The sequence below is a fragment of the Anarrhichthys ocellatus genome, unplaced genomic scaffold (assembly GCF_004355925.1).
Source record: "Anarrhichthys ocellatus isolate YVR2014 unplaced genomic scaffold, GSC_Weel_1.0 scaffold90, whole genome shotgun sequence".
Taxonomy (NCBI): Eukaryota; Metazoa; Chordata; class Actinopteri; order Perciformes; family Anarhichadidae; genus Anarrhichthys; species Anarrhichthys ocellatus.
Window position 1 is genome coordinate 1294482 of NW_022280120.1, and position 20353 is coordinate 1314834.

The 20353-nt window shown below is 41.8% G+C and overlaps 1 protein-coding gene across 2 annotated transcripts in view; it reads left to right on the forward strand.

Annotated features, from left to right (window-relative positions):
* Window positions 1–19760, forward strand: part of lhfpl4a (LHFPL tetraspan subfamily member 4a) — a 41536-nt gene extending 21776 nt beyond the window's left edge. Inside the window, exons 2-4 of one of the 2 annotated variants that reach the window (XM_031875380.1) lie at window positions 8963–9199; window positions 11334–11350; window positions 17313–19760. In XM_031875380.1, the coding sequence (XP_031731240.1) occupies window positions 8963–9199; window positions 11334–11350; window positions 17313–17366 (308 nt within the window). In that variant the 3' untranslated portion in view covers window positions 17367–19760. Of the gene's footprint in view, window positions 1–8962; window positions 9200–11333; window positions 11351–13905; window positions 16043–17312 lie in introns of those variants that run through there. The other variant, XM_031875379.1, reaches the window with a different exon arrangement.
* The last annotated feature ends 593 nt before the right edge of the window (window positions 19761–20353 follow it).

Here is a 20353-nt window from a genome sequence, read left to right on the forward strand (position 1 = left end):
AAACAACTGTACTGATTCAGGTTGCTCACCAAAAGCTAAACTTTAAAGATTACATTTGAACACATCCCGATAACAGTATAATTTACATTCTCCCAAGAAACATTTTGAACTAGCTCGGATTTGTAACATTATCAGGGGGAAAAAAGGGTGCAAATCCATGGTAGCGCCTTGCTCGAAAGCCATCCATACCCTAATAACACTACTTTAGGAGCAACAGAAGTCAGATGGCAGCTGGCGGTACCACGGTTTTACACTCTGAGGCTCACGTTACCGCAGTTTCACAAGAGGGTCGGAGAACTACGGTGGCCTTCAGGTAAGGTACAAACATGAAAGTCCCTCTAGAGCCAGTGTTTGGTTTGTCCGTTCTGGGCTACCGTAGAAATATGGCGGTGCAAGATTGTTGACTCCGTGAAGAAGACCAGCTCCCTCTGCAGATATGAAGGGCTCATTCTAAGCTAATGAAAATACGATTCTTATAGTTTCAGGTGATAATACACTAATGAAAACATAGTTGTGTATATATAGTCCATTTCTGCTAATAGATCCCCCAAAATGCTACACACTGGACCTTTTTAAATGTGTAAGAAGACGGTGAAGCAGTAGGAATAGTTGTAAAAGTGGGAAACAGGTTTAATTAGTTTGAACGTCGTTGAATAATAGCCAATAATATATGAAAGATGTCGAATATTTTCAGGTTTGTTGGAAAGCCAATGCTAAAACTAAATGCCGCTGGCTTTAAAAGTTGAATAATGTATGAAAGATGAGGAACGTTGTGAGATTCGAATGGAGTTTCTTGCTGAACGTATGAATAAGTAGGAGAAGAGTTGATGCTGTTTGCTGTGTTTTAGCTGTTCCTTGGTCTTTCTCTCATTCATGTGACTCATCTTATCCTCACAACAAACACACACAAACACACCGGCTGTCCTGTTCAGTGTCTCTGTGTCTGCTCATTGTCTCGCTATCTCAGGAGGGTCTGACAACTGGAAGGCAGATATGTATTTTATCTACATCTGCTCATGCCTTCCCCTCTGTCTTCCTCCCCTCTTCGTACTCTTAATAGGATTGTGACTTGCATCTAATGTTAAGCAGATCAGGAGACTATATGGCATGCTGTGTCTATGTGTGTCTATGCGTGTGTGCTCATTCATCTTGAAGTTGTGCTGTGCTGACGGTTGTAGGAGCACCGCTCAAGGGATAATTGGTTGTATCGACCAATGCAGCATGTGTCACAGTCGCACTAATTGAGAAGCCAAACATGCGTGTAAATCTCACACACACACACACACAGTATAATATGAAGGTGAATGTGCATGTGATCATTTATTAAAAGTCCCGCATGTGTATGTATGGTGTGGTTGGAAAAAACTATTCAATAGTACCGAGTGAGTCCTATGATACTGAAATCAAGAAACATTGAGAAAAGAAGTTTGTCCTTAGAGTCTTTATTCTCTGTGTAGAGAAGGTTCAATCGTCATACAGACCGCAATGCGGTCTGAAGGAGGAAGGCACCCAGAGTGTTGGTTGTGTACGACTTATAAAGGCCTTGAGCACATGGTGGGATAGGAGGAGCTCATCACTAGGACATCTGGACAACAGTGATCATTCACTGATTAACCATTGACTGGTTAATCAGTGATTGGTCCACTGATTACATCCCCATTCAGCGACCTATCTAAGTTGACAGTATCATGCCCCTGATTAAGATACACATCCAATATTACTCAATAAAGTCAGACAATAAAAACAGATAGTCATAGTGGAAATTAGCCATCACAATGGGCATCTGTGTGTGATTAGTACAACTCAGCAGATACACGTGTGCGCGCTTCGACCGTTGCCATGGTAATGAACATACAAATTATACACCAAAAATCCCAAATAGCCTAATGACATCAGGAATAGTAATCCCACATTTTAGATTATGCATCAACTGTAAAGGTTATGTTTGCGATTCTAATGCAATAGGCCGACACTCCAAATCAAATTCAGAAAATATCTCAATTTGAATAAAGGGATTTATCGGATTAAATGAGTTATTGTTTTGATTTTCTTAATTAAAAGGTGCAGTGTGTAGGATTTGGTGGCTGATAGCGGTGAGATTGCAGATTCTTCCTTGTGCCAAGCGTGTAGGAGAACCTCGGCGGCCATCGAAAAAAACGTGAAAACGCAACTGTCCCTACCTAGTGCCAATGTTTGGTTTGTCTGTTCTGGGCCACCATAGTAACATGGCGGCCAGCTCCATGAAGAGGACCTGCTCCATACGCCGATATAAACGACTCATTCTAAGGGAACAGAAAAAAACATATTAATTTCAGGCAATAATACACTTTCTTATAATATTAATAACATACTTAATAATACAACATTCCACTTGTGCAAATAGACGCCCACTTTTGCCCCCTAAATGATACACACTGTTCTTTTAAATCAACATCAGCAAACCATAATTTGATCACAGTGACAATGTCGTTTTTGGAAGGTAAATTATTTTTTTCCATATTTTTTTCCATGTTCACTTTTGGATTTTACAACACACTTTTAAATGTTTGGATCACACGAGTTGGGAACAACTCTACAATTAGATATCATTGTAACCGGTACCGACAACGTTATCTTCTCTTCACCTGTTGCTCCTCTGCTGTGTGTGGCGAGCCGACCCGCGAACGGTCCGCATACGTTATGTGTTCAATGAGCCTGCCTGTGAGCCCCACACTCAGGATTACAGAATGAATAGAAGGGAAACACTAACTAGAGTAGTCTGAAGCATGCAGATGGAAAAAAATAAGCTGTGCAGCATTGAAATGTTGATTTAGATATGAATGTCAATGTTATCAAAGATGATTTAAACTAGTCGGTACAACCCGACGACATAGCACCTTTTTTATTTTTTATTTTCTTTGAGCAAATTTGATTGATTTTCAAGATATGCATTGGAATCAACTACACACTAAAAACAAATTGACAAAAATTTAAAGGAAAAAAAATACATAAACATATAAAAAAAAAATATATATATATATATATATATATATACCTACATACACATATCTCGTACTACGGAACAGCAGTACCTACACATACGCACATAATTACCTCCGCACCAGATGGCGACACCGACCCCCCCCCCCTAGAAATTCTTGGATTTGAATTAAGACTCCAGGATAGGGTCGTTTCTTTCTTCAGCACTGTGCATTCTAGCTACGACATAGCACCGTAAACCTTGAAGTCCATCTCTCATTAGACGATAATACAGCACAATATAACAGAGTGGGATTTGCTGGTGGGATGGGGAATCAACGTTTAGTTTAAAATAACTACGTGGTGGTGTTACTTAAGTATGGAAGTTACGTCACAATTAAGTACAATTTCGGGTTGAAATTACTACAGAAGTGACATAACTTCAGTATGGATGTTACGTGAGAAAAAATTCAACACTGACTTGTGGTTTCACCCAAGACACAAATACCGGTCACCTGGGTAAGTGTCCATTGTCTTTAGACCCGCCCTTCCAGCCCAATCTCTTCCCTGTTCGGACTTTGTCACTCTTAATACTACGTCATCTGTCCTGGCTCACAATTAAGTAGATTACATAATGAATTAGTTAGTGGATTGTATATGATTTACAGTGTATGAGAACAGCCTGATCACATTCATATCACATTCATAATCCACATCAGATTTGGATATACCTTGTATACAAATGCAACTTCTGTTTCTACTTCGGGGATATCTAAAACCATTAGGTTTCATCCTCTGGGTGCCATGAATGTTGACATCAAATGTCATGGAAATTTCGCAATTTGCATTTCAGACACCACTCATCAACTGAATGTAGTAATAAACTTGCCTTTAGTCGCTCTGGACCAAAGTGTTGGAGAGATGGATTTATGGAGGGATGAAGCCATCGACTCACATTAACCCCGCTCTCCCATCCTCTTTGTTACTAGGGCGACAAGAACCACAGTGGATTCTTTTAGAGATGAAATCCATCACTCTTACAAAACATCATTCATTTATGAGAACACCTCTCGGCTTTATCACCACCACTGGAGATTCCATTTAGATGGTTTAATAACAGTTCCTCAATCAAATAAACTGCAAGTAAAATGTTTCCAAAGCAGCAGATCAACACACCTTAAATATCAATATGACAACTCTGACAATTTGTTTTTATTGGCTCACTTGCACGACATATGTCCAGTAATTGGATCTTCAAATGCTTAAAAAAATGAATTTGATCCGGATTATGCAAAGAATATTCTGTTTCCTTGCTTGGAGAAAACAAAGTGGAGCGGTGTCATTCTGGTGTGCTCCGGCAGCACTACACCTATTCATGAACCCACACGTTAGCTATCCGTCAATGTGACCCAGGCCACATTCGCGTACACTGATTAAAGAATGATGCCACATGCAACCCAGGACTCTGAGTGTCGATCAGATGTCTTGGGTGCATCACACCTGTTCTTGGAGCAGACATGTGCCAGTTAGTGACCTACCAGATATTAAGCTTCAATTAACTGTAGCAACATGCAGATGTGATGATTAAGCATTCTTACTGTTGTTGGGATCTGACCCTGCTCTCCTGGCTGGCTGAGACCTTCACACGTGCTTTTCAAACAAAGGAGCAGCCATGTTCCTTCCTTTCACCAAAACGCCTGACCTGGGGTCTGCAAGAAACCTCATGCCGGATGACCACACCCCCCAGCTCCAGCAGAAACCTGATGCTGGCCCCTCATTGGCCAAGAAAGGGCCCCCCACTGGTTGTGCTACCTGGTTTATAAGCCCCAGCACAGCTAGAATCGGCCTCTTCACTCCGGACTTGTCCAGGGGACAAGAATATCCACAAGGCTCTTCCGTCCAGACATGCTGATGTGAGGAGGTCCACAAGGCCTCTTCCCTCTGGACCTCGTCCTGGCAACAAGAAGATTCACGAGGAACCGCGGCCTCATCAAATCCTATCAGGTCACATGTAACATCCGCTGGTCGAACAGACTGTGTTTTATTTTGAGTTTTGGATCCTGTAGTGCGAGAACGGATAACTCCTATGCCCCGTTCTCCCACCCTTTTTGTGTACACACCGCCGGCAGAAGGTAACAATCTTTCCTCGCAGAAGATTTCCGGGAAGGACGACCCAAACCTCGTCCCTCAGCCGAAGTTAAAAAGCCCCTCTCTGCAGCGAGGAGGCCGAGTCTGCGCCAGCCAGCCCCGAGGCCGTGCCACCGAGAGCCAGCGGCTGCTCGAGGACCAAGTGATCCCTACCACTGGAAACAGACCCTACCGAACGAAGCTTCTCAAAGTAAGAGTTACTGGTATCTGGGCCTAGCTTAGCTTAGCTTAGCATTAGCTTAATTTAGCCTATTCGTTATGTCGTTGTTATTCCTGTATCTTATGTTAAGTTACTGTCGTGTTATAACGTGTTATTGCGCGAGCATCGCGGACCACGGAGTCCCGTTATATTGTATATTTCCTGCTGTAACTGTTTGCATTAGATCCGTCGCTGCTAGTGGATGTGGAGGTTGTGATTTTATCACTTCAAAGACCAAACCACGGTGGCGGAGCCTGGTCTCGCCGACCGAGTTTCGGGGTGATAAGACGGCAATACCCGCATCTCACCGCAGTGATAACGATCTGTTTTGTTTGGGGATTATTTTATTTAGTTTGGTTTTATTCTCTCTTCTTTAAATCGGCTCTGTGAGTGAGATTGAGAACCACAACTATCACCGTACAAGCGTGACCGGTCGGTTCAGAATCCGACCGCAGAGTTTGCCAGTGATCAGCTGTTTCTCACACTCTCAACTGCAGCGCCAAGCACCACGCTCAGAGATCTTCCTCTCTCGCTCGCTCGCTCTCTCTCTCCCTCCCTACTAACCTGCACACACATAGTTAGATTCACTGATTTTTGTTGAACCTCTCAGACTCGTGGTTGCGTAATCTATTGTCCCAACCCACATGCTGCGCCGCCCCACGTGGTTACATGTGGCCCCCTCTCAGCCATTTTGTCGGAGGTCTCTAGACGCCGCCATCTTTGCTTGTAGGCTCACACGCCCCCTTTTAGATTACCCACCATCACTGTTTGAGTAAGCCCCCCCCCTCCTCCTTTCCGCACACACATATACATGTACATATATCTATATACATATTCTTATCCCACTTTATTCATTTGACTTTAGGTATTAGACATATAATTATATGATAGTGTTTGTTGGTTTTGATATTACTTGATTTGATCATTTATTATTTTGATTTAATAAACTCTGTTATATTTTAAAGAGCAGTCGTCTGTGATTACTTGTGCATATGTGTGTAATAATAACTGGATGTAGTGGCCTGTGCTCGAACTCAAACCTTTACTCTCACTCCAAACGTGTAATAGAATTCAGACTGTTAATATCGTGAGTGAACACTAATTATGAGACTTAGTTTATAGTTTGGTTATTGGTCCCTGTCCGCAGGGTGGTGCCCCGTTATTATTAATAATCATTAATAATTGTTACTGACATTAATAATTCTATTGATGTCGAGAATTTAGTTTCTTAGATGCTGATAACCCAAACACGCTCCCTTACGTTCCCAACACTGTGCTGTGCAAAAAAAGCTTTTGTTGTCTTTAACACGTTGCCTTGACGCATGTGATAAATAGAAAAAATGGTGTCCACTTCTAACTTGTTAGTGCATTGTGAATCATTTGTATATTTATGTATTCCATAGTCTATGAAGTGCCATAGTCCAAACCCCTGTAGCTCCCTCTCAGAGACTGTAGGGATTTCCTGTAAGCAGCTGAGACCTACAGTCCCGTACGTCCCTACGCACACTGAGCCTGTACATCGGCTGGGTTTCATTTGGTCTACGGCTCTCAACGGTCGCGGTGGTTTTGTAAATGAGGCATTCAGGGACCCATCTGTTAGGGCCAGGCTGGTCTCAGCTGGACCCTCTACACATCAGGGGACTACTCTGGCCTTATGGGAGTGTGGGGTTAGGGTTAGAGTCTTTCCACAGAAGAACAGGACAAAAGAAATGTATGCACAGACAAACAAACAAAGGCCCTCTGAACCTGTACAATACACACATTTGGAATGCAGTTTGTGCAGAGGAAGAGGAAATATGTCAGCATCAGAGGGAACCAACCAACCATCACCATTCATTTTCCCCCAAAGACAACATTAGGAAACAATTTGTACTGCGTTAGAAAATATCTGCTTCTTTGATAAAAAGTAGAAGCTACAAGTCTGTGGAATTCATTATGGAAAGCACTTTTAAATTGCAATACAAACAAACATGCCCCACTGTGCCTTGTGTATGTAAAAATGTTGGGGAACAATAACTGACTCCCAGAGAGCATTTCAGAAAGAAATATTCGCTGAACTTAAAATTCTGTTACATGTGCCGCTGACGGTGGATGGAGGTGAAGGATCACAGCGTTGAGAAAACTGAAAACAATCTGCAGCTTAAATCAAATTAAATTTACTTTGTTCCATTTGTGTTGTGTTCACAAATTCAGCAACGCAGGATTGGCTTCTCCTCCAATGCCACTGCAGCCGCAGATCATGGGTATTTTAGTATTTCAGCCTGGTTTCCCATACAACAAAACTGCATTGTCAATAACTTTTCAAGGATTACGGATTACATTAACTTTTTAAAATTTCACTTCTGTAATTTAAATTAAAAAACTAACACCTATTTTAAGCCAAACCATGAACTTTTACTAAACCTAACCAAGTGGTTTTGTTGTGTTTGTTTCGTTTCATTTCACAACATTAACCACGAGTGTAAAACTGCGACCGTAATCCGGGAGAAAAGACGTTACCCTCAAAACGTAATTGAGAATGCAGTATAGTTTGTTTGGGTACGTAATCTTTAGGAGACACAGTTGAGTATTTAAACCAGTCCTCCATGCCAAGATGACAAAAAAACTATGATTTAATAATGAATTAATGAAATCTGGTGGTCATAACATAAACCTCTAGGATCATTAGATTATCAAATAGTATGACAGCGGCTGAGTTTGATGTGTCTCTGCTCTATCAGTGGTAGACTTGTTGCTGTACATACTTTATTTATTCCTCTGGTTCTGAAAAGTGAAGCCAATGTTAAAGTGCCTTGAAAACTGCATTCTGTCCAACGTCCATCAGGGGCGACTCCTCTGGCTGTATAGAAGTCTATGAGAAAATGACTCTACTTCTCTCTTGATTTATTCCCTCAGTAAACATTGTAAACATGAGTTTATGGTCTCAATCTCAAGTCTTCTTCAATACAGCATGATGCTCATTCAGAGTCAAATAGACCATAAAGCAGAGTATGCTTTAGGGCGGGGCTACTTTGTGACTACCAGAGTCGTATACGCCGGCGACTGCAGTCCAAATATGGTCACTTTCGTTTACTGGTTGCAAAAAAACAAGATTGGCGAAGGCCAAAATATCGAACTCAAGGTGTTAAACCAATGAGTGACGTCACGACGACTACGTACACTTCTTATATACAGTCTGTGGTTCAAACACTGCTCTGATGAATGGAGGGGACGAGATTGAGCGATGAGGACTAACCCTTACAACCCAGAGTGAAATGGAATATTCTGTGTTCTCTCCCCTGCCTCCCCTCTTTTCTCTCACTTTCATTCACGTCTCCCTCTACCCGCCTGCTATTTTACACCCTATTTTCTCCCCCCACCTGCCTCACCCTCCTGTTTCCTGTTTGCCCTGACATTCCGTCTTGCTCTGTTGTGCACCTCGACCCTCCTCCCGTATTGATTTTCTCTCCTGTGCTGCTTTTCAATGGAACATAACCCCGTCACCTTGACCCATCGCTCTGCACGTTATTACACACACTTCCTGACTCAAACCAAATACTTCACTGTGTGTGACCACCGTACCCATCACTGTCCTCAAACATTCATCACTCTTTCTACTTACTGCTCCCATCCACTCCGTCCTCTTCGTTCCTCCATACTTCCTTCTCTATGCTCCAGCCGTGTGTCTGGTGATCGGCTGTATGGTCTTCCCAAACGGCTGGGACTCGGAGGTAATCCGGGACATGTGCGGGGAGGACACCGGGAGGTACGCCCTGGGCAAATGCTCGGTGCGCTGGGCCTACATCCTGGCCATCATCGGCATCTTGGACGCCCTCATCCTCTCCTTCCTGGCCTTCGTGCTCAGCAACCGGCAGAGCGACTTCCTGCAGGAGGAGCTGAAGGCTGACAACAAGGGTGAGAAGTGGAAAGCACTTTTAGTCAAATTATAGGGGTCAGAAATGGACATGAAAGGCAAAAAAGATGTGTTTAGTGGTTAGAAAACGGTACACTGTGCAATGTACCGAATGCATGACATGCTGTCATGCATTCAGAGTCTAGTCGACGATGATAGCGGTGCTGGCAGGCAGAAACCTTGTATGTTCGAAACCGTTACTTTTTGAGAAAAACAAACAACTAACTAAACACTGTCATCAAAGGTAGTATTGTCTTTATTTATAGTCGGATTCTTGCATTTGTCATTATAATATTATTATTATTATTATTATTATTAACAAAAATAAGCTCAAATGGAGTTACAGGGACTAGCATCACTAGCAAACAAACTCAGACTTTCACCAAGACGCCAGCTGTTCATGTCCTGTGTGACTTCAAGTCAACGTTGACTTATTCTACCTTACATTTGTATGTAACTTACATACTTAATGCCTAGAACTAAACTAAGCGAGTAGTTTTGGACATTCTAACATATTATGTTAATATGGCCTCTGCATGTCATGGTGTCTTTTCTGTTTTTCTTTTGCTCCAAGAAAAAATAATTCAAACGACCAACAGCAATTAATTATGGTGATACTTTATATATGCATGCAAATTTAACTTCTTTCAAAATGTCAACTTCAGTAAGTCATGCTGCATTACAATTTGTCTGATTCGGGTTTCTTAAGTTAGTTTGTCCTCCTTATGGATGGCAGAATGGATTATTGGCACACTTTATGTATTTTCTGTTTAACACTGCCTCCTCCTTTTAAAACTCCAAATAATGTACCTAGCGTATTTATTGTAATTCCTTGACCCCGCACCATTTCAGAAGTGTTTTTAAAGTTTTTGGACCTGCATCTCTGTGTGATCTACACAGACACTTTAAAAACATCACTTTAGCATGAATACAATGCATTCTTCTGCTGTGGGGTTATTTATAGCTGGTGTATTACAGTAGTTGTTGGTCGTAGTTTCTGTTTGTGTATGACCGGTGTCGTGATGAGAGACATCATCAGAGAAGGTGATGATTGTGTTGAGCTTAAGAGAAATAAACTCCCCCAATTCCTCCGAGTGTGTGGATTTAGTTACCATGGTTACGTGTCAGATTCCAGAAGGATAATGGTGTGGTTTCCTCCCCCTCTCTCTCTCTCTCTCCCTCTCTCACTCTCTCTCTCTGTCTCTCTGCTTCTCTGCCTCTCTCTCTCTGCCTCTCTGCCTCTGCCTCTGCCTCTCTCTCTCTCTCTCTCTCTCTCTGTCCTCATTGCTTTCTGTGTAAAGTATGTTTTGCATGGAAGTCTGTAAACATTAGCAGGTTTCAGGCAAACATTTGCTAAATGAGTCCAGATCTAACAAAATGTAGAGGCAGCACAAGTCAATCGACAGCCCAGTCACCAGGACAAAATGTTTGCATTTGTTGTTTGTACTTTTCTGCAAACCACGGATAGGTTGAATGTGGACGTTTCTACATTTGTGTTGTCAGGTTGTGTTGTCACCTTATTATTTTAACACACACTATAATCTTTTTTCTAACCTTATCCAAGTAGTTTTGTTGTCTTAACGTATCCAACGTTTCACAACGTTAATGTTAAAGGTGTCGTGCATTTCGGTAAGCAGGATATGAGGCTCTCCCCTATTGGCAGACGTTCTTGTTTTCTATACTAGGTCAGTTGCTCTGAGTGTCTAGTAAAGGGTTGTCATTGGAGTTAGTTGAAAGTGTTGTGCGTCTCATACAGACACTAAAGGGTACCTTGGGGCGTCGGTTCAACACGTTGGGAGCGAGAATGGGTTGAACTATGTGGCTATATTCATGCAACCAATATAATATATTATATATAAAAGTATTACTAGTTATTGTGGCTTTGTTTGTTTGAGTTGTACATGCAGTAAAATCATTTGTAGTGTGGGAAAGACGTATTCACTTTCCTCCACCCTTGGGCATCTTGGTTGGTAAACGGAAAGGGTTTTGGTGGAGAAGAGGACTACTGAGGGACCAGTATAGCACCATATACTGTATAGTTTATGTGTGCACTGCAGCCTGTGTAGTCATTCAAATGAAATCCACCTTCCAGGTAAAGGGAAAGTATTAATCTTACTCTTTTTGTCCTTTTTACAGATTTTGCTGTGTCAAGGGTAAGTTCACATTGATGTTGGTAGTGTTGTGCTTTGGGTGCGTGGTGTCATGGCTGTGAATGGTCTGTGTGTGGTGATGCATGGCACAGTGTGTATGTCAACATTCATTTCACGGTATATTTTCTGTTATCATATAAGGAGAGTGTTAATGTGTCTCAGTCCATCACATGGCAGCGAAAGCAGCATGCAACTGCCAACTTTTGCCATTAAAAACATCACAGTGAGTGCAGCCTCCCCTCAGCTAAAGCAACCTGGTGTCAGGTCACATATCTTACACAACTCCTCATGAGACAGATGATGTTTGGTCACATTAGAGACCATTAGAGGGTGAAGTGATGCATCCCATCAAGGGCTGCGTTGAGGCAGAGGGGTAGAAGAAGAGAAGGAATTAGCAGGAAAACAAAAGGTGGTGGCGTGTTGTAGGAAATGTCCTCGGGCGCAATGCTTTCCCAAAGGAGCAAGGCCTACTGCGAGAGGAGAGGAGACGTCAAGTCGAGGAAGGCCTTTCGCTGAGGAGTGCGTTTGCTGCGTTCACCAGGCCCTCCAGCTTCTCTGTGTGTGTATGTCAGCATCAAAGGAAGAGAGGACAAACTTCCTAATTACAAGCCAAGCTGATGTACAAAGATAAACTCCCACAAACACAAATGTGACATGAGCAGCCGGGTGCCGCGGTGCATGAAATATAAATAGTTAAAAGACCAGAGTACGAAGAAAACCATCTCTACCACTCAGTATTTTACAAGAAGTCCTCTTAATGTTTTTCTGCTTACTCATGCATCTCAGAATGAAAAATGTTTTTTAATATTATGACAAATAAATATATATAATTTGCTGTTATTCTGCATGTATTTTTTTTTCAGTAGATGGGGAGCTGAAAAACCAAAGAAAAAAATACATATAAAGTTATGTTTATGTACATACAAAAGATACTTAGAAGAAGACAATCAAGACAGTCACAAGTAATTATTGTTTTAGTAATTTCTATCAAGACAAAACAGAATTAAAGGGTGCATTCATCATTTTCAGTTTTTTTTCACAGCGGATAGCAAAAAGCAGTGACGTTGGTAACCAATGTCACTAAAGTAAGCTAATAATGTGAACGCTAGCGCCAGCTGAGTCACCGTTAGCTGTGCCAAGTTTGGGAATAACTGCTGTGTTAGTTTGGATTTTTTGAAGTGGGCTTGTTTGTAGGCAATGCTGCAGTGTTCTGCAGAATAACGTATTTTAGCCTCCTATTAAAAGTTTAAGTCTAAGCTAAATTTTGAATATTTTCACTGCTTTATAGCAATCAGAGCGCCCTTTTGGATGAGGAACTGCAGCCGTTATCTTTGCCTTTTTTAAAGCTACCAAACTCCAATGACATAAACAGTAATTTAACGTCACACCTCGTGGTCTACCACTGCATGGTTCGTTTGTTTGTGTTATTGTGGGACTTTTCAGATCCGAACTAACGTGGCGTCCACAGCAGTACGTGCCGGTACTCCAGTCTGCTTCTCCAAACTAGGAGCGTGCAGACCGCCATCTAAGTTACTGTATGTTACACACCGACTATGAAGATGTGTATATAGGCTACTGTATATGTAGCGTCATCATGCAGAAACCTGCATCAGGTTACGTGGGGAAAATGTTTTTTAGAAGGGCTTGGAAAAGTAGCATTTTGATGCTAAAACATACGTACTTTGGTCAAAATGTGAATGTTTGGATTTAAATAAATAACGAACAGCACTGGGAAGCTACAGAATGATATAAAGGCCTAGATATATAAACTCCAATAAAGAACAAAAAATGGACCTGCCCCTTAAAGGGCAGGTCCAGCAATTTAACATTGCACTTCAGCAAGGTTGGGGAACTCATAACACACATTTTTAAAAAAGAATAGTCAAAATTAAATAATGTTTTTTAGTCTCTTGTATGGAGCGAGCTGCAAAAGAACACTGGATCCTACATTTCCCATAATGCAGTTCAATTATTGTCTGAAAAGTGCTTATTCCATGCACAATCTTTACAAAAGAAATGTTTAATATTTTTTCTGATCGTCACAAACACCCAATGGCTCGTTTTGTCATAATTGTATCCATTCGGGTAGGAAGTCTCCAGCAGCTGTATCAGTAAGTTATTTCCATGTGTGCAGGGAGTCGGCAGGAAGTCAGCTGGCTCAGCCAGAGAGGGACTAAAGCTCAAACATGTGGAACACCGATTACTGTAAACTAATCATTTTCGGTGTATGCTCTCAGAAAGCAACTTTCATTGTGTGAATCTTTATATTACATCCTTGGTGTCCTTACATTAGAAGCTTTTTTTGCCATGTTTCCCCACCTTGAGTAATGGTTAACAGGGGTGGTTATAGCCTGGATTTCATTCAGATTGGCTTGTGATTTTGAGGTTGCTAGTTTGATTCTGATCTGGTCATTGAGGGAGGTTATTCCCACCTGTACCAGTCGAGGTGTGACACACTGTTGCTTAAAATAGCATATGCGCTATATCAACTTCCTTTATACAGACGTTAAATAAATAAACCGTGGTGATCTTATTTTAAAACTGCTTCCTCCCTTTAGCTCCATCTTGGCTCCTCTCTACGAATGGACGGAGTAAGACCAACCAGTCTTCCCATTAGTTGATCTGACGTGTCGATCCAGCTCTGCATGCGCTTGGATCAGTTACCTCTTTGTGTGAAGCTGTTGGTTGTCCTCTCCCCTGCATTTCATAGGACAATGCACTGTGAACCCATTTCTACCTCTCCTTACCTCGTCTATGTGTTGGATTTACTCCCTTGTAATAGAAGATGGTGCGCTAATTGAATATTGGTTACCAATGTTAATGAGCTGAACTGAGCTCAGAAAACATTGTGGAACAGTGTTTTCCACAATAGCAGCCATAAGAGCAGGGACAAGAACTCAGACACCATCCGCAACTTGCTTAAAGACACAAAGCACATCAGGCAACTTATGACAACCCTTCATTCACCAACATCAGACAGCATTAGCAGGAAGCTCGGAGGAAAGTGCAAAAGGCAATACGGCAGACGTGGAAAGAATACTAAAATGTTTTACTCAAGTAAAAATACTGTCAGAAACCAAAAAGTAAGAAGTTAAAACTGTGTTAACCTTACTGCATTACATTTTAAACTAGGGGGGGTTATGATGATATCACTGTTAAAGTCTACCAAATTAAAAATGCACAAGTTCTCAGATATACATCTGTCAATACATCTCAGTCATTACATTTTTTAAATTGTATCTACAAGGCCAAATATCTTAGTTATGTGGGTTTGGGAAAAAATGTATTGCTTGTGTTTCCTCTCCATCTATACAGTTGAGTACATATTATGTCGTTGAGAGTGTTTGCTGAGCATACAGTGTCGTGGACTGATGTAAAAATTAAAGTTTTGAACGTTGCGCTTAACTTTTGGTATTTGAAACTTCCTCAAGTCACAAACTGGGAGGGCAGCAGAAGTTTCAGAGCCTCAAACACACGCAGTAGGTATGTTCCAGGTGGTGTCCCGGCTGTATTGCCCTTTTCAGTCTGAGAAGTGTATTGATTATTGTCTGTGGTGTCAAGTTACATTGTACGGCACCTGGATTCTCGCAAAATTGCGAGATTACGTGAGAATAGCAGGATCACAAGATCACAGGAAAGTCCATCTCGTCTAACACACTAACAATCAATGGTTCAGAAGAATGGGAGACGGAGAGGCGACTGCTCGTTCTAAACAACAATGGTGGCTCATAAAGAGGTTAGCGTAGCTGCGATAGCATCAGTTATATCACAACTGGAGAGCAAAAAACAACACGGAAGGCTTTTCTAGATCTTCACCCGACTGGCTTCAATAAGAGTTAGATTGACAGATGGTTCATCCAATCATCCAAGTTCTTTTCCAAACAGCTTTTTCAATGACTGCTTCTCAGAAGGTTTTGTGTCACAAACCGCCAGGTTGGACGTCAAGGCCGTCAGTGCACATTTGGCATCCAGCCAGTCTGATGAAGCTAGAACAACAGGTCATCCTAAACAGATTAATAATCATAATCCCCAACCTCTCCACCCTAATCCCTCCGACCCCATCCCCAACTTCTCTCCCCCCTCTTCACCCATTGATTTTTGGCAAATCTGATTTTCATTAAATTGTATTCCTTGGAGGATGAACCATCTGAAAGTGCTACACCTATTATTATCCTGCTCCACATGACGCCATCATCAACCCCATCCCTCCACCCAGCCCAACAAGAGGTTCATCCTGAATGGGGTTGTAATGGAGGGCTAGGGTTGAAGATCACATTGCTGCTTGTTAACTGAGCTAAAGGTTAAGTGACCCGGTCCTAGTTATGACCTCATTATTGAAAGGCCTGAATAGTTCCCATTGGCATCAAGAGTGTTTATCTATTAGAGGAAAAGGCATTAATACAATTATTTATTTGACTATATTTTCATGTCTTATTGAATTCTTAATGTATAATTTGGATTTCTGGGATAGTCCTGCGTCGAAAGGAGTTGTTGAAAGAAGAGTCTGGAAAATGTGGGAGAAAATGTATTAAAGGTTTGACCTTTCAAGCTCCTTGCATTAGTATGTTTCTTTATGTTTGTTTTCCATCTCGCCGGCTCACACTGACTCATATGTTAGAGCCCTTCTGTCGCCTCTCCCACTGCCATCTGCAGCCAAATGGAGCAGAGCAGCAGACATAGAAAAGAGATGAAGCGCAGAGAAGACCATCCAAAATCATCAACAAACTGCACATGCTGCTGATGATGTGATAACCGTGGATGGTGCAAGTCAAATGTCTTTTAGAAGTTCCAGAGCGATACATTGCGATGACACAGCTCAACTCAAATAATCAAAGACGTGGAACATGCATTTAGCACTATTTTTGATATTAACATTGAATCAGATGTCGAGCGCCTAGCAAGCAAAAGAGACTTTCTGTCTGTGACAGCTGGATGTGAAAGTGGTAAGTGTGTAAGGCAGTGATGGGGATCTGAGGATCTTTGTTTTGGTGTTTTTCTGCCTCCTAGTGGTCGAACATTGATTAACGCAGCTTGAAACAAATGTCACATGACTTTCAAGTACCTCGAATGATCTGAAGAGCCATGATGTGACGTATAATCACAGTGAGTGGGGGCACAGAGGAAATCGGGTAAGTTTAGTCCATCCAAGACCCATCATAGGATACTTAATAGGTTCTGAAATGCAGATATTGACCAAAATAGGTGCAAACGACTATACTTGCCTGAATGCACCACAGTTTAATCATACAAGCCTGATACGTCATCATCAGAGGAAACGTTAGGCACCAACATGAACATTAACATGTCTCACAGCGGCCACATATTCACACACAGCTGACAGACGCAACAGCATCATTAATCAAGCACATCAGCACCAGTATGCCCAGTAATATAAAAAATGACCGCCCTACATAAACTACACACACACACACACATAAATAAATAAACCCAACTCACAAAGCTAACCAAACTAACCCAAAAAGAAAAGTTACGATTCTGAACATGAATCTATTGACAGAGAAACACAGAACAAAATGATTGTAAGAAAAGTTGCAGTGCTTCCCTATGGAGCTGAAACCTAAAGGTTGTTATGAATCTGATTCAGTCCCCAGTAGAAAAGGAATAAAAGCCTCGTGTTCTTCATACCATCAACTTATATTTTAACTCGCTACTATTTATGTGTGTTTGTACTTTTCATTCCTAGAACTCAAACGTAGTTTTTCACCTTGAAGTCAGCAGTGTATATTGAATAAGCATCCATGAAACAAATCGGTGTGAGTGTTGAAAGGAGCGTACAGTTCAGTGTAAAGCACACAGGGCATGAATGAGTTCCGGACCTTTCCTCCTGTGTCACCCCGTCTTCTCTCTCTCTCCCCCGATCAGGCACATTTCTTCTGTTTGCTTCTAAGATGTTGCTGCAGCCGTCCTGACGCTGTCTCTCTTCTCTTCTCTGTTCCTCCTCCAGATTGAAATCCGGGACAGCAGGGATCCAAGATTTGGAGTCCAGCGGTTCCACTGAGAACCAAACTTTCTCTCCTCCTCTCCCAGCTCCCTCCCTCCCTCCATCCAGCTCCTGCTCCTCCTCTTAGCTCCAAAGCTTTTCAGGTTAAACCCTCGATCATGGGCTCAGAGGCCAAACTCCAGCAGTTTGTAAAATAGAACTGAAGTGGGATCACCTGAAAACTCAGTCTGTTGGAAGAGGAATACGACGATCAGCTTTATCAAACTCTGGGATAAAATCATTCAGAACACACAGAGTTTATGTCTCATAACATTGTTATAAGAAAGCTTATGAAGTTATTGATAATGACGATGTGCAGTGGGCATTCTATGAAAATATACACGTTTTTATTTAGTGGGGAAAAAATGTCTTTCCAGCTTTCAAAGCAACATTATAAAGTGCGTATGTGAAAGCACGCAGGTGCTACTTCTGACAAAAGAGAAAAGAAAAAAAAAGATGATTTTGTACAGCCACAGAGTCATTTTCAGAAGTCTTTTTCAGGCCAGTTTTCCACTGCTCTTTGTATAAGTCTGATCCCAGGAACTAGGAAAATAAGACATGTATGTAAATGAGATGTTTTTATGTAAACAGGGTAAAAAAAGATACATGTCGAAGCATCGAACATGAGACATCCCTGTGAGCTGTGGAATAGTAAAACCTGTTTCAGTGTGTGTTGCACTTCTCCTTTAACCACTGTGTGTAACCTTGAGCCCCCCGTCATCCTTCGCTCCACTCTGAGAAAGACGCGGGCTGAGAGGCCTCAGCGGTTTCATTCATTCAAAGCTCAATACAATCTGGTTTGTCTTAGTTTTTTTGTACGTTTCCTCCCCCCCCGCTCACTGGTCGTGTGCAGTTCTGCTTTAGTTGTGACGTTGGTCACCAGGAAAGGCACTGCATGCTGCATACATCTCGGGCTTGCAAAGACGAGGCTTCAGCCTGGCTCAAGACTCCGGCAGTCTGCTGTACTATCCAGGCCCGCCAGCTAGAGAGCACACAGCTGAACCTCCATGTGGAGAGGACGGACCTGGCAGAGACTTTCACCGAGACAACAGACATCACACACTGTGCCGATGTTCCCTGCTCTGAATCAACACAGGTCTCTTTCTATGGAGTCTGACAGGTGCTTTAAAATACACACGTTTCAATTAGATGTGTTCATTTTGAATGGAATGCTCAAATCAATGCAAAGTTCGAAAAACAAGTGAGAATTACTCAAGCAAGACTAAAAATACATCAAATATTTCAACTTCACTTTTCTCAATTCAGATTCTGCTCTGAAAAACAGACAAGTTCAAAGGAACTCCAACGACAGCGGGCTGTAGTTTCATGCTGGCACCAAGTAGGGGGACTCGTTTGGTAGCTTCGTGGCTAAAGGCGAAGCTACAGCATAATAAGAAGAATCTGGTGCTGCTCGTGCCACGTTATTCGCCACTGCCCGCTGTAATGCTAATGGTGCGAGTCAATATGTCCTTGTGCAACGGCTCTGATGATATCTTACGAAAAGTTATTATGTCAGTGTTTTCCTGAAAAGGTTCAGCAACAGCAGTCAGTGCGCCTGTGCAGTGTTTGGGCAACAACTTGGTTAGGTTTAGGAAAATATCGTTGTTTGGGTTCAAATAAGGACGTTAGAAATGTTTGATTACATTTAGGCAAAAAAACTACTTGGTTAGATTAAGATCGGGGTTTGGGTTGAAATGTCTACAGACGTGGCGTTACTTAAGTGAGGTTTCGTGACAAATAAGTTAACATTTAGCATTACATAATTCATTTTTTAACAAATCTTTTTTTTAATAAAGTAGTTCACTAAATTCTGATCAACATGAACAATATATTTGCAGACACTCATTTGCTTCTATAGTGTCCCCACACTCTCACATACATGAGGGCAAAGCACACAATGAAAAGCAATGCTGAGGTCAAAGTGGCAGGACTGAGTTCAAACTAGTGTTTTACTGAACATTTAACAATTGATCAGTTTTCTGGTGTTCTCAGGTCGACTTTACTGCAAAGCAAGTAATTTTCTTGCAAGTTGGAGAAATGTGCTAGCTCACATTAGCATCAATAGACTATTCACATACATTATTGGGCAATGCGCATTTCTTAATCTGTGCAAAATCTTTCTTCCTTGTCATTTACCAATCCTGAGAGACACGGCCTTTCAGGATTGACAGATCAAATCTTTATTATTGTCTTGGTAGACAAATACCTGAACGAGTGCAGGGGGCTGGATTTCACATGGTCCAGTGATACATAAAAAAGGTCTGAGTATATATATGACAGGATTCAGAAGAGTTTCTCAGGTCTTACGTTTCCAATACAGATCTCTCTCAACTGACTGGTCTGGTCTCATGGCATTCTGTGGAATGAGCACAATCTTTTAAATATATAAATATCGAACAAAAAGTTCGGAAATTAGTGTTTGGTAGATTATTTCTCTGTTGTAACAATGCTTCTTGGCAATGAATTTTATACCATTGGAAAGCCTGTTTATTTACCTTTCAAACGGTGCCCCATTTGTAAGGAACATGCATTTCTGGGATGAGCAGCACAGCTGAGTATGTGGGTTGTGCCCATGAAAAATTTGCCAAATCTTCTCTGCCAATCTTCTCTACCATTTGTTAGATACTTAGTTATTTGATTCTGTTAAGAACAGTACAGTTCTTTTGTTTCCAAAAGAACTGTTCTTTTGGAACAGTTCTTAACTGTTCTTAACGGTTGCTATTGACCGTCAGGCCCGTTTGCGCTCGTGTCAGCAACACCTGCACTGGAACCTGAACATGTGGAGGAACGTTATGTTCAGCGATGAGTCCAGATTCTGTCTAAGGAAGTTGGATCGTAGGGTCACAGTCTGGAGAAGACGGGGAGAACGCTATGCTGATTGCTGCACTGATAGAGTAACACCTTTTGGTGGAGGCAGTGTGATGGTGTGGGGCGGCATCTCCATCACTGGAAAAACGAGGCTTGTCTTCATTGGAGGCAATCTCAATGCAGAGACATATCGAGAT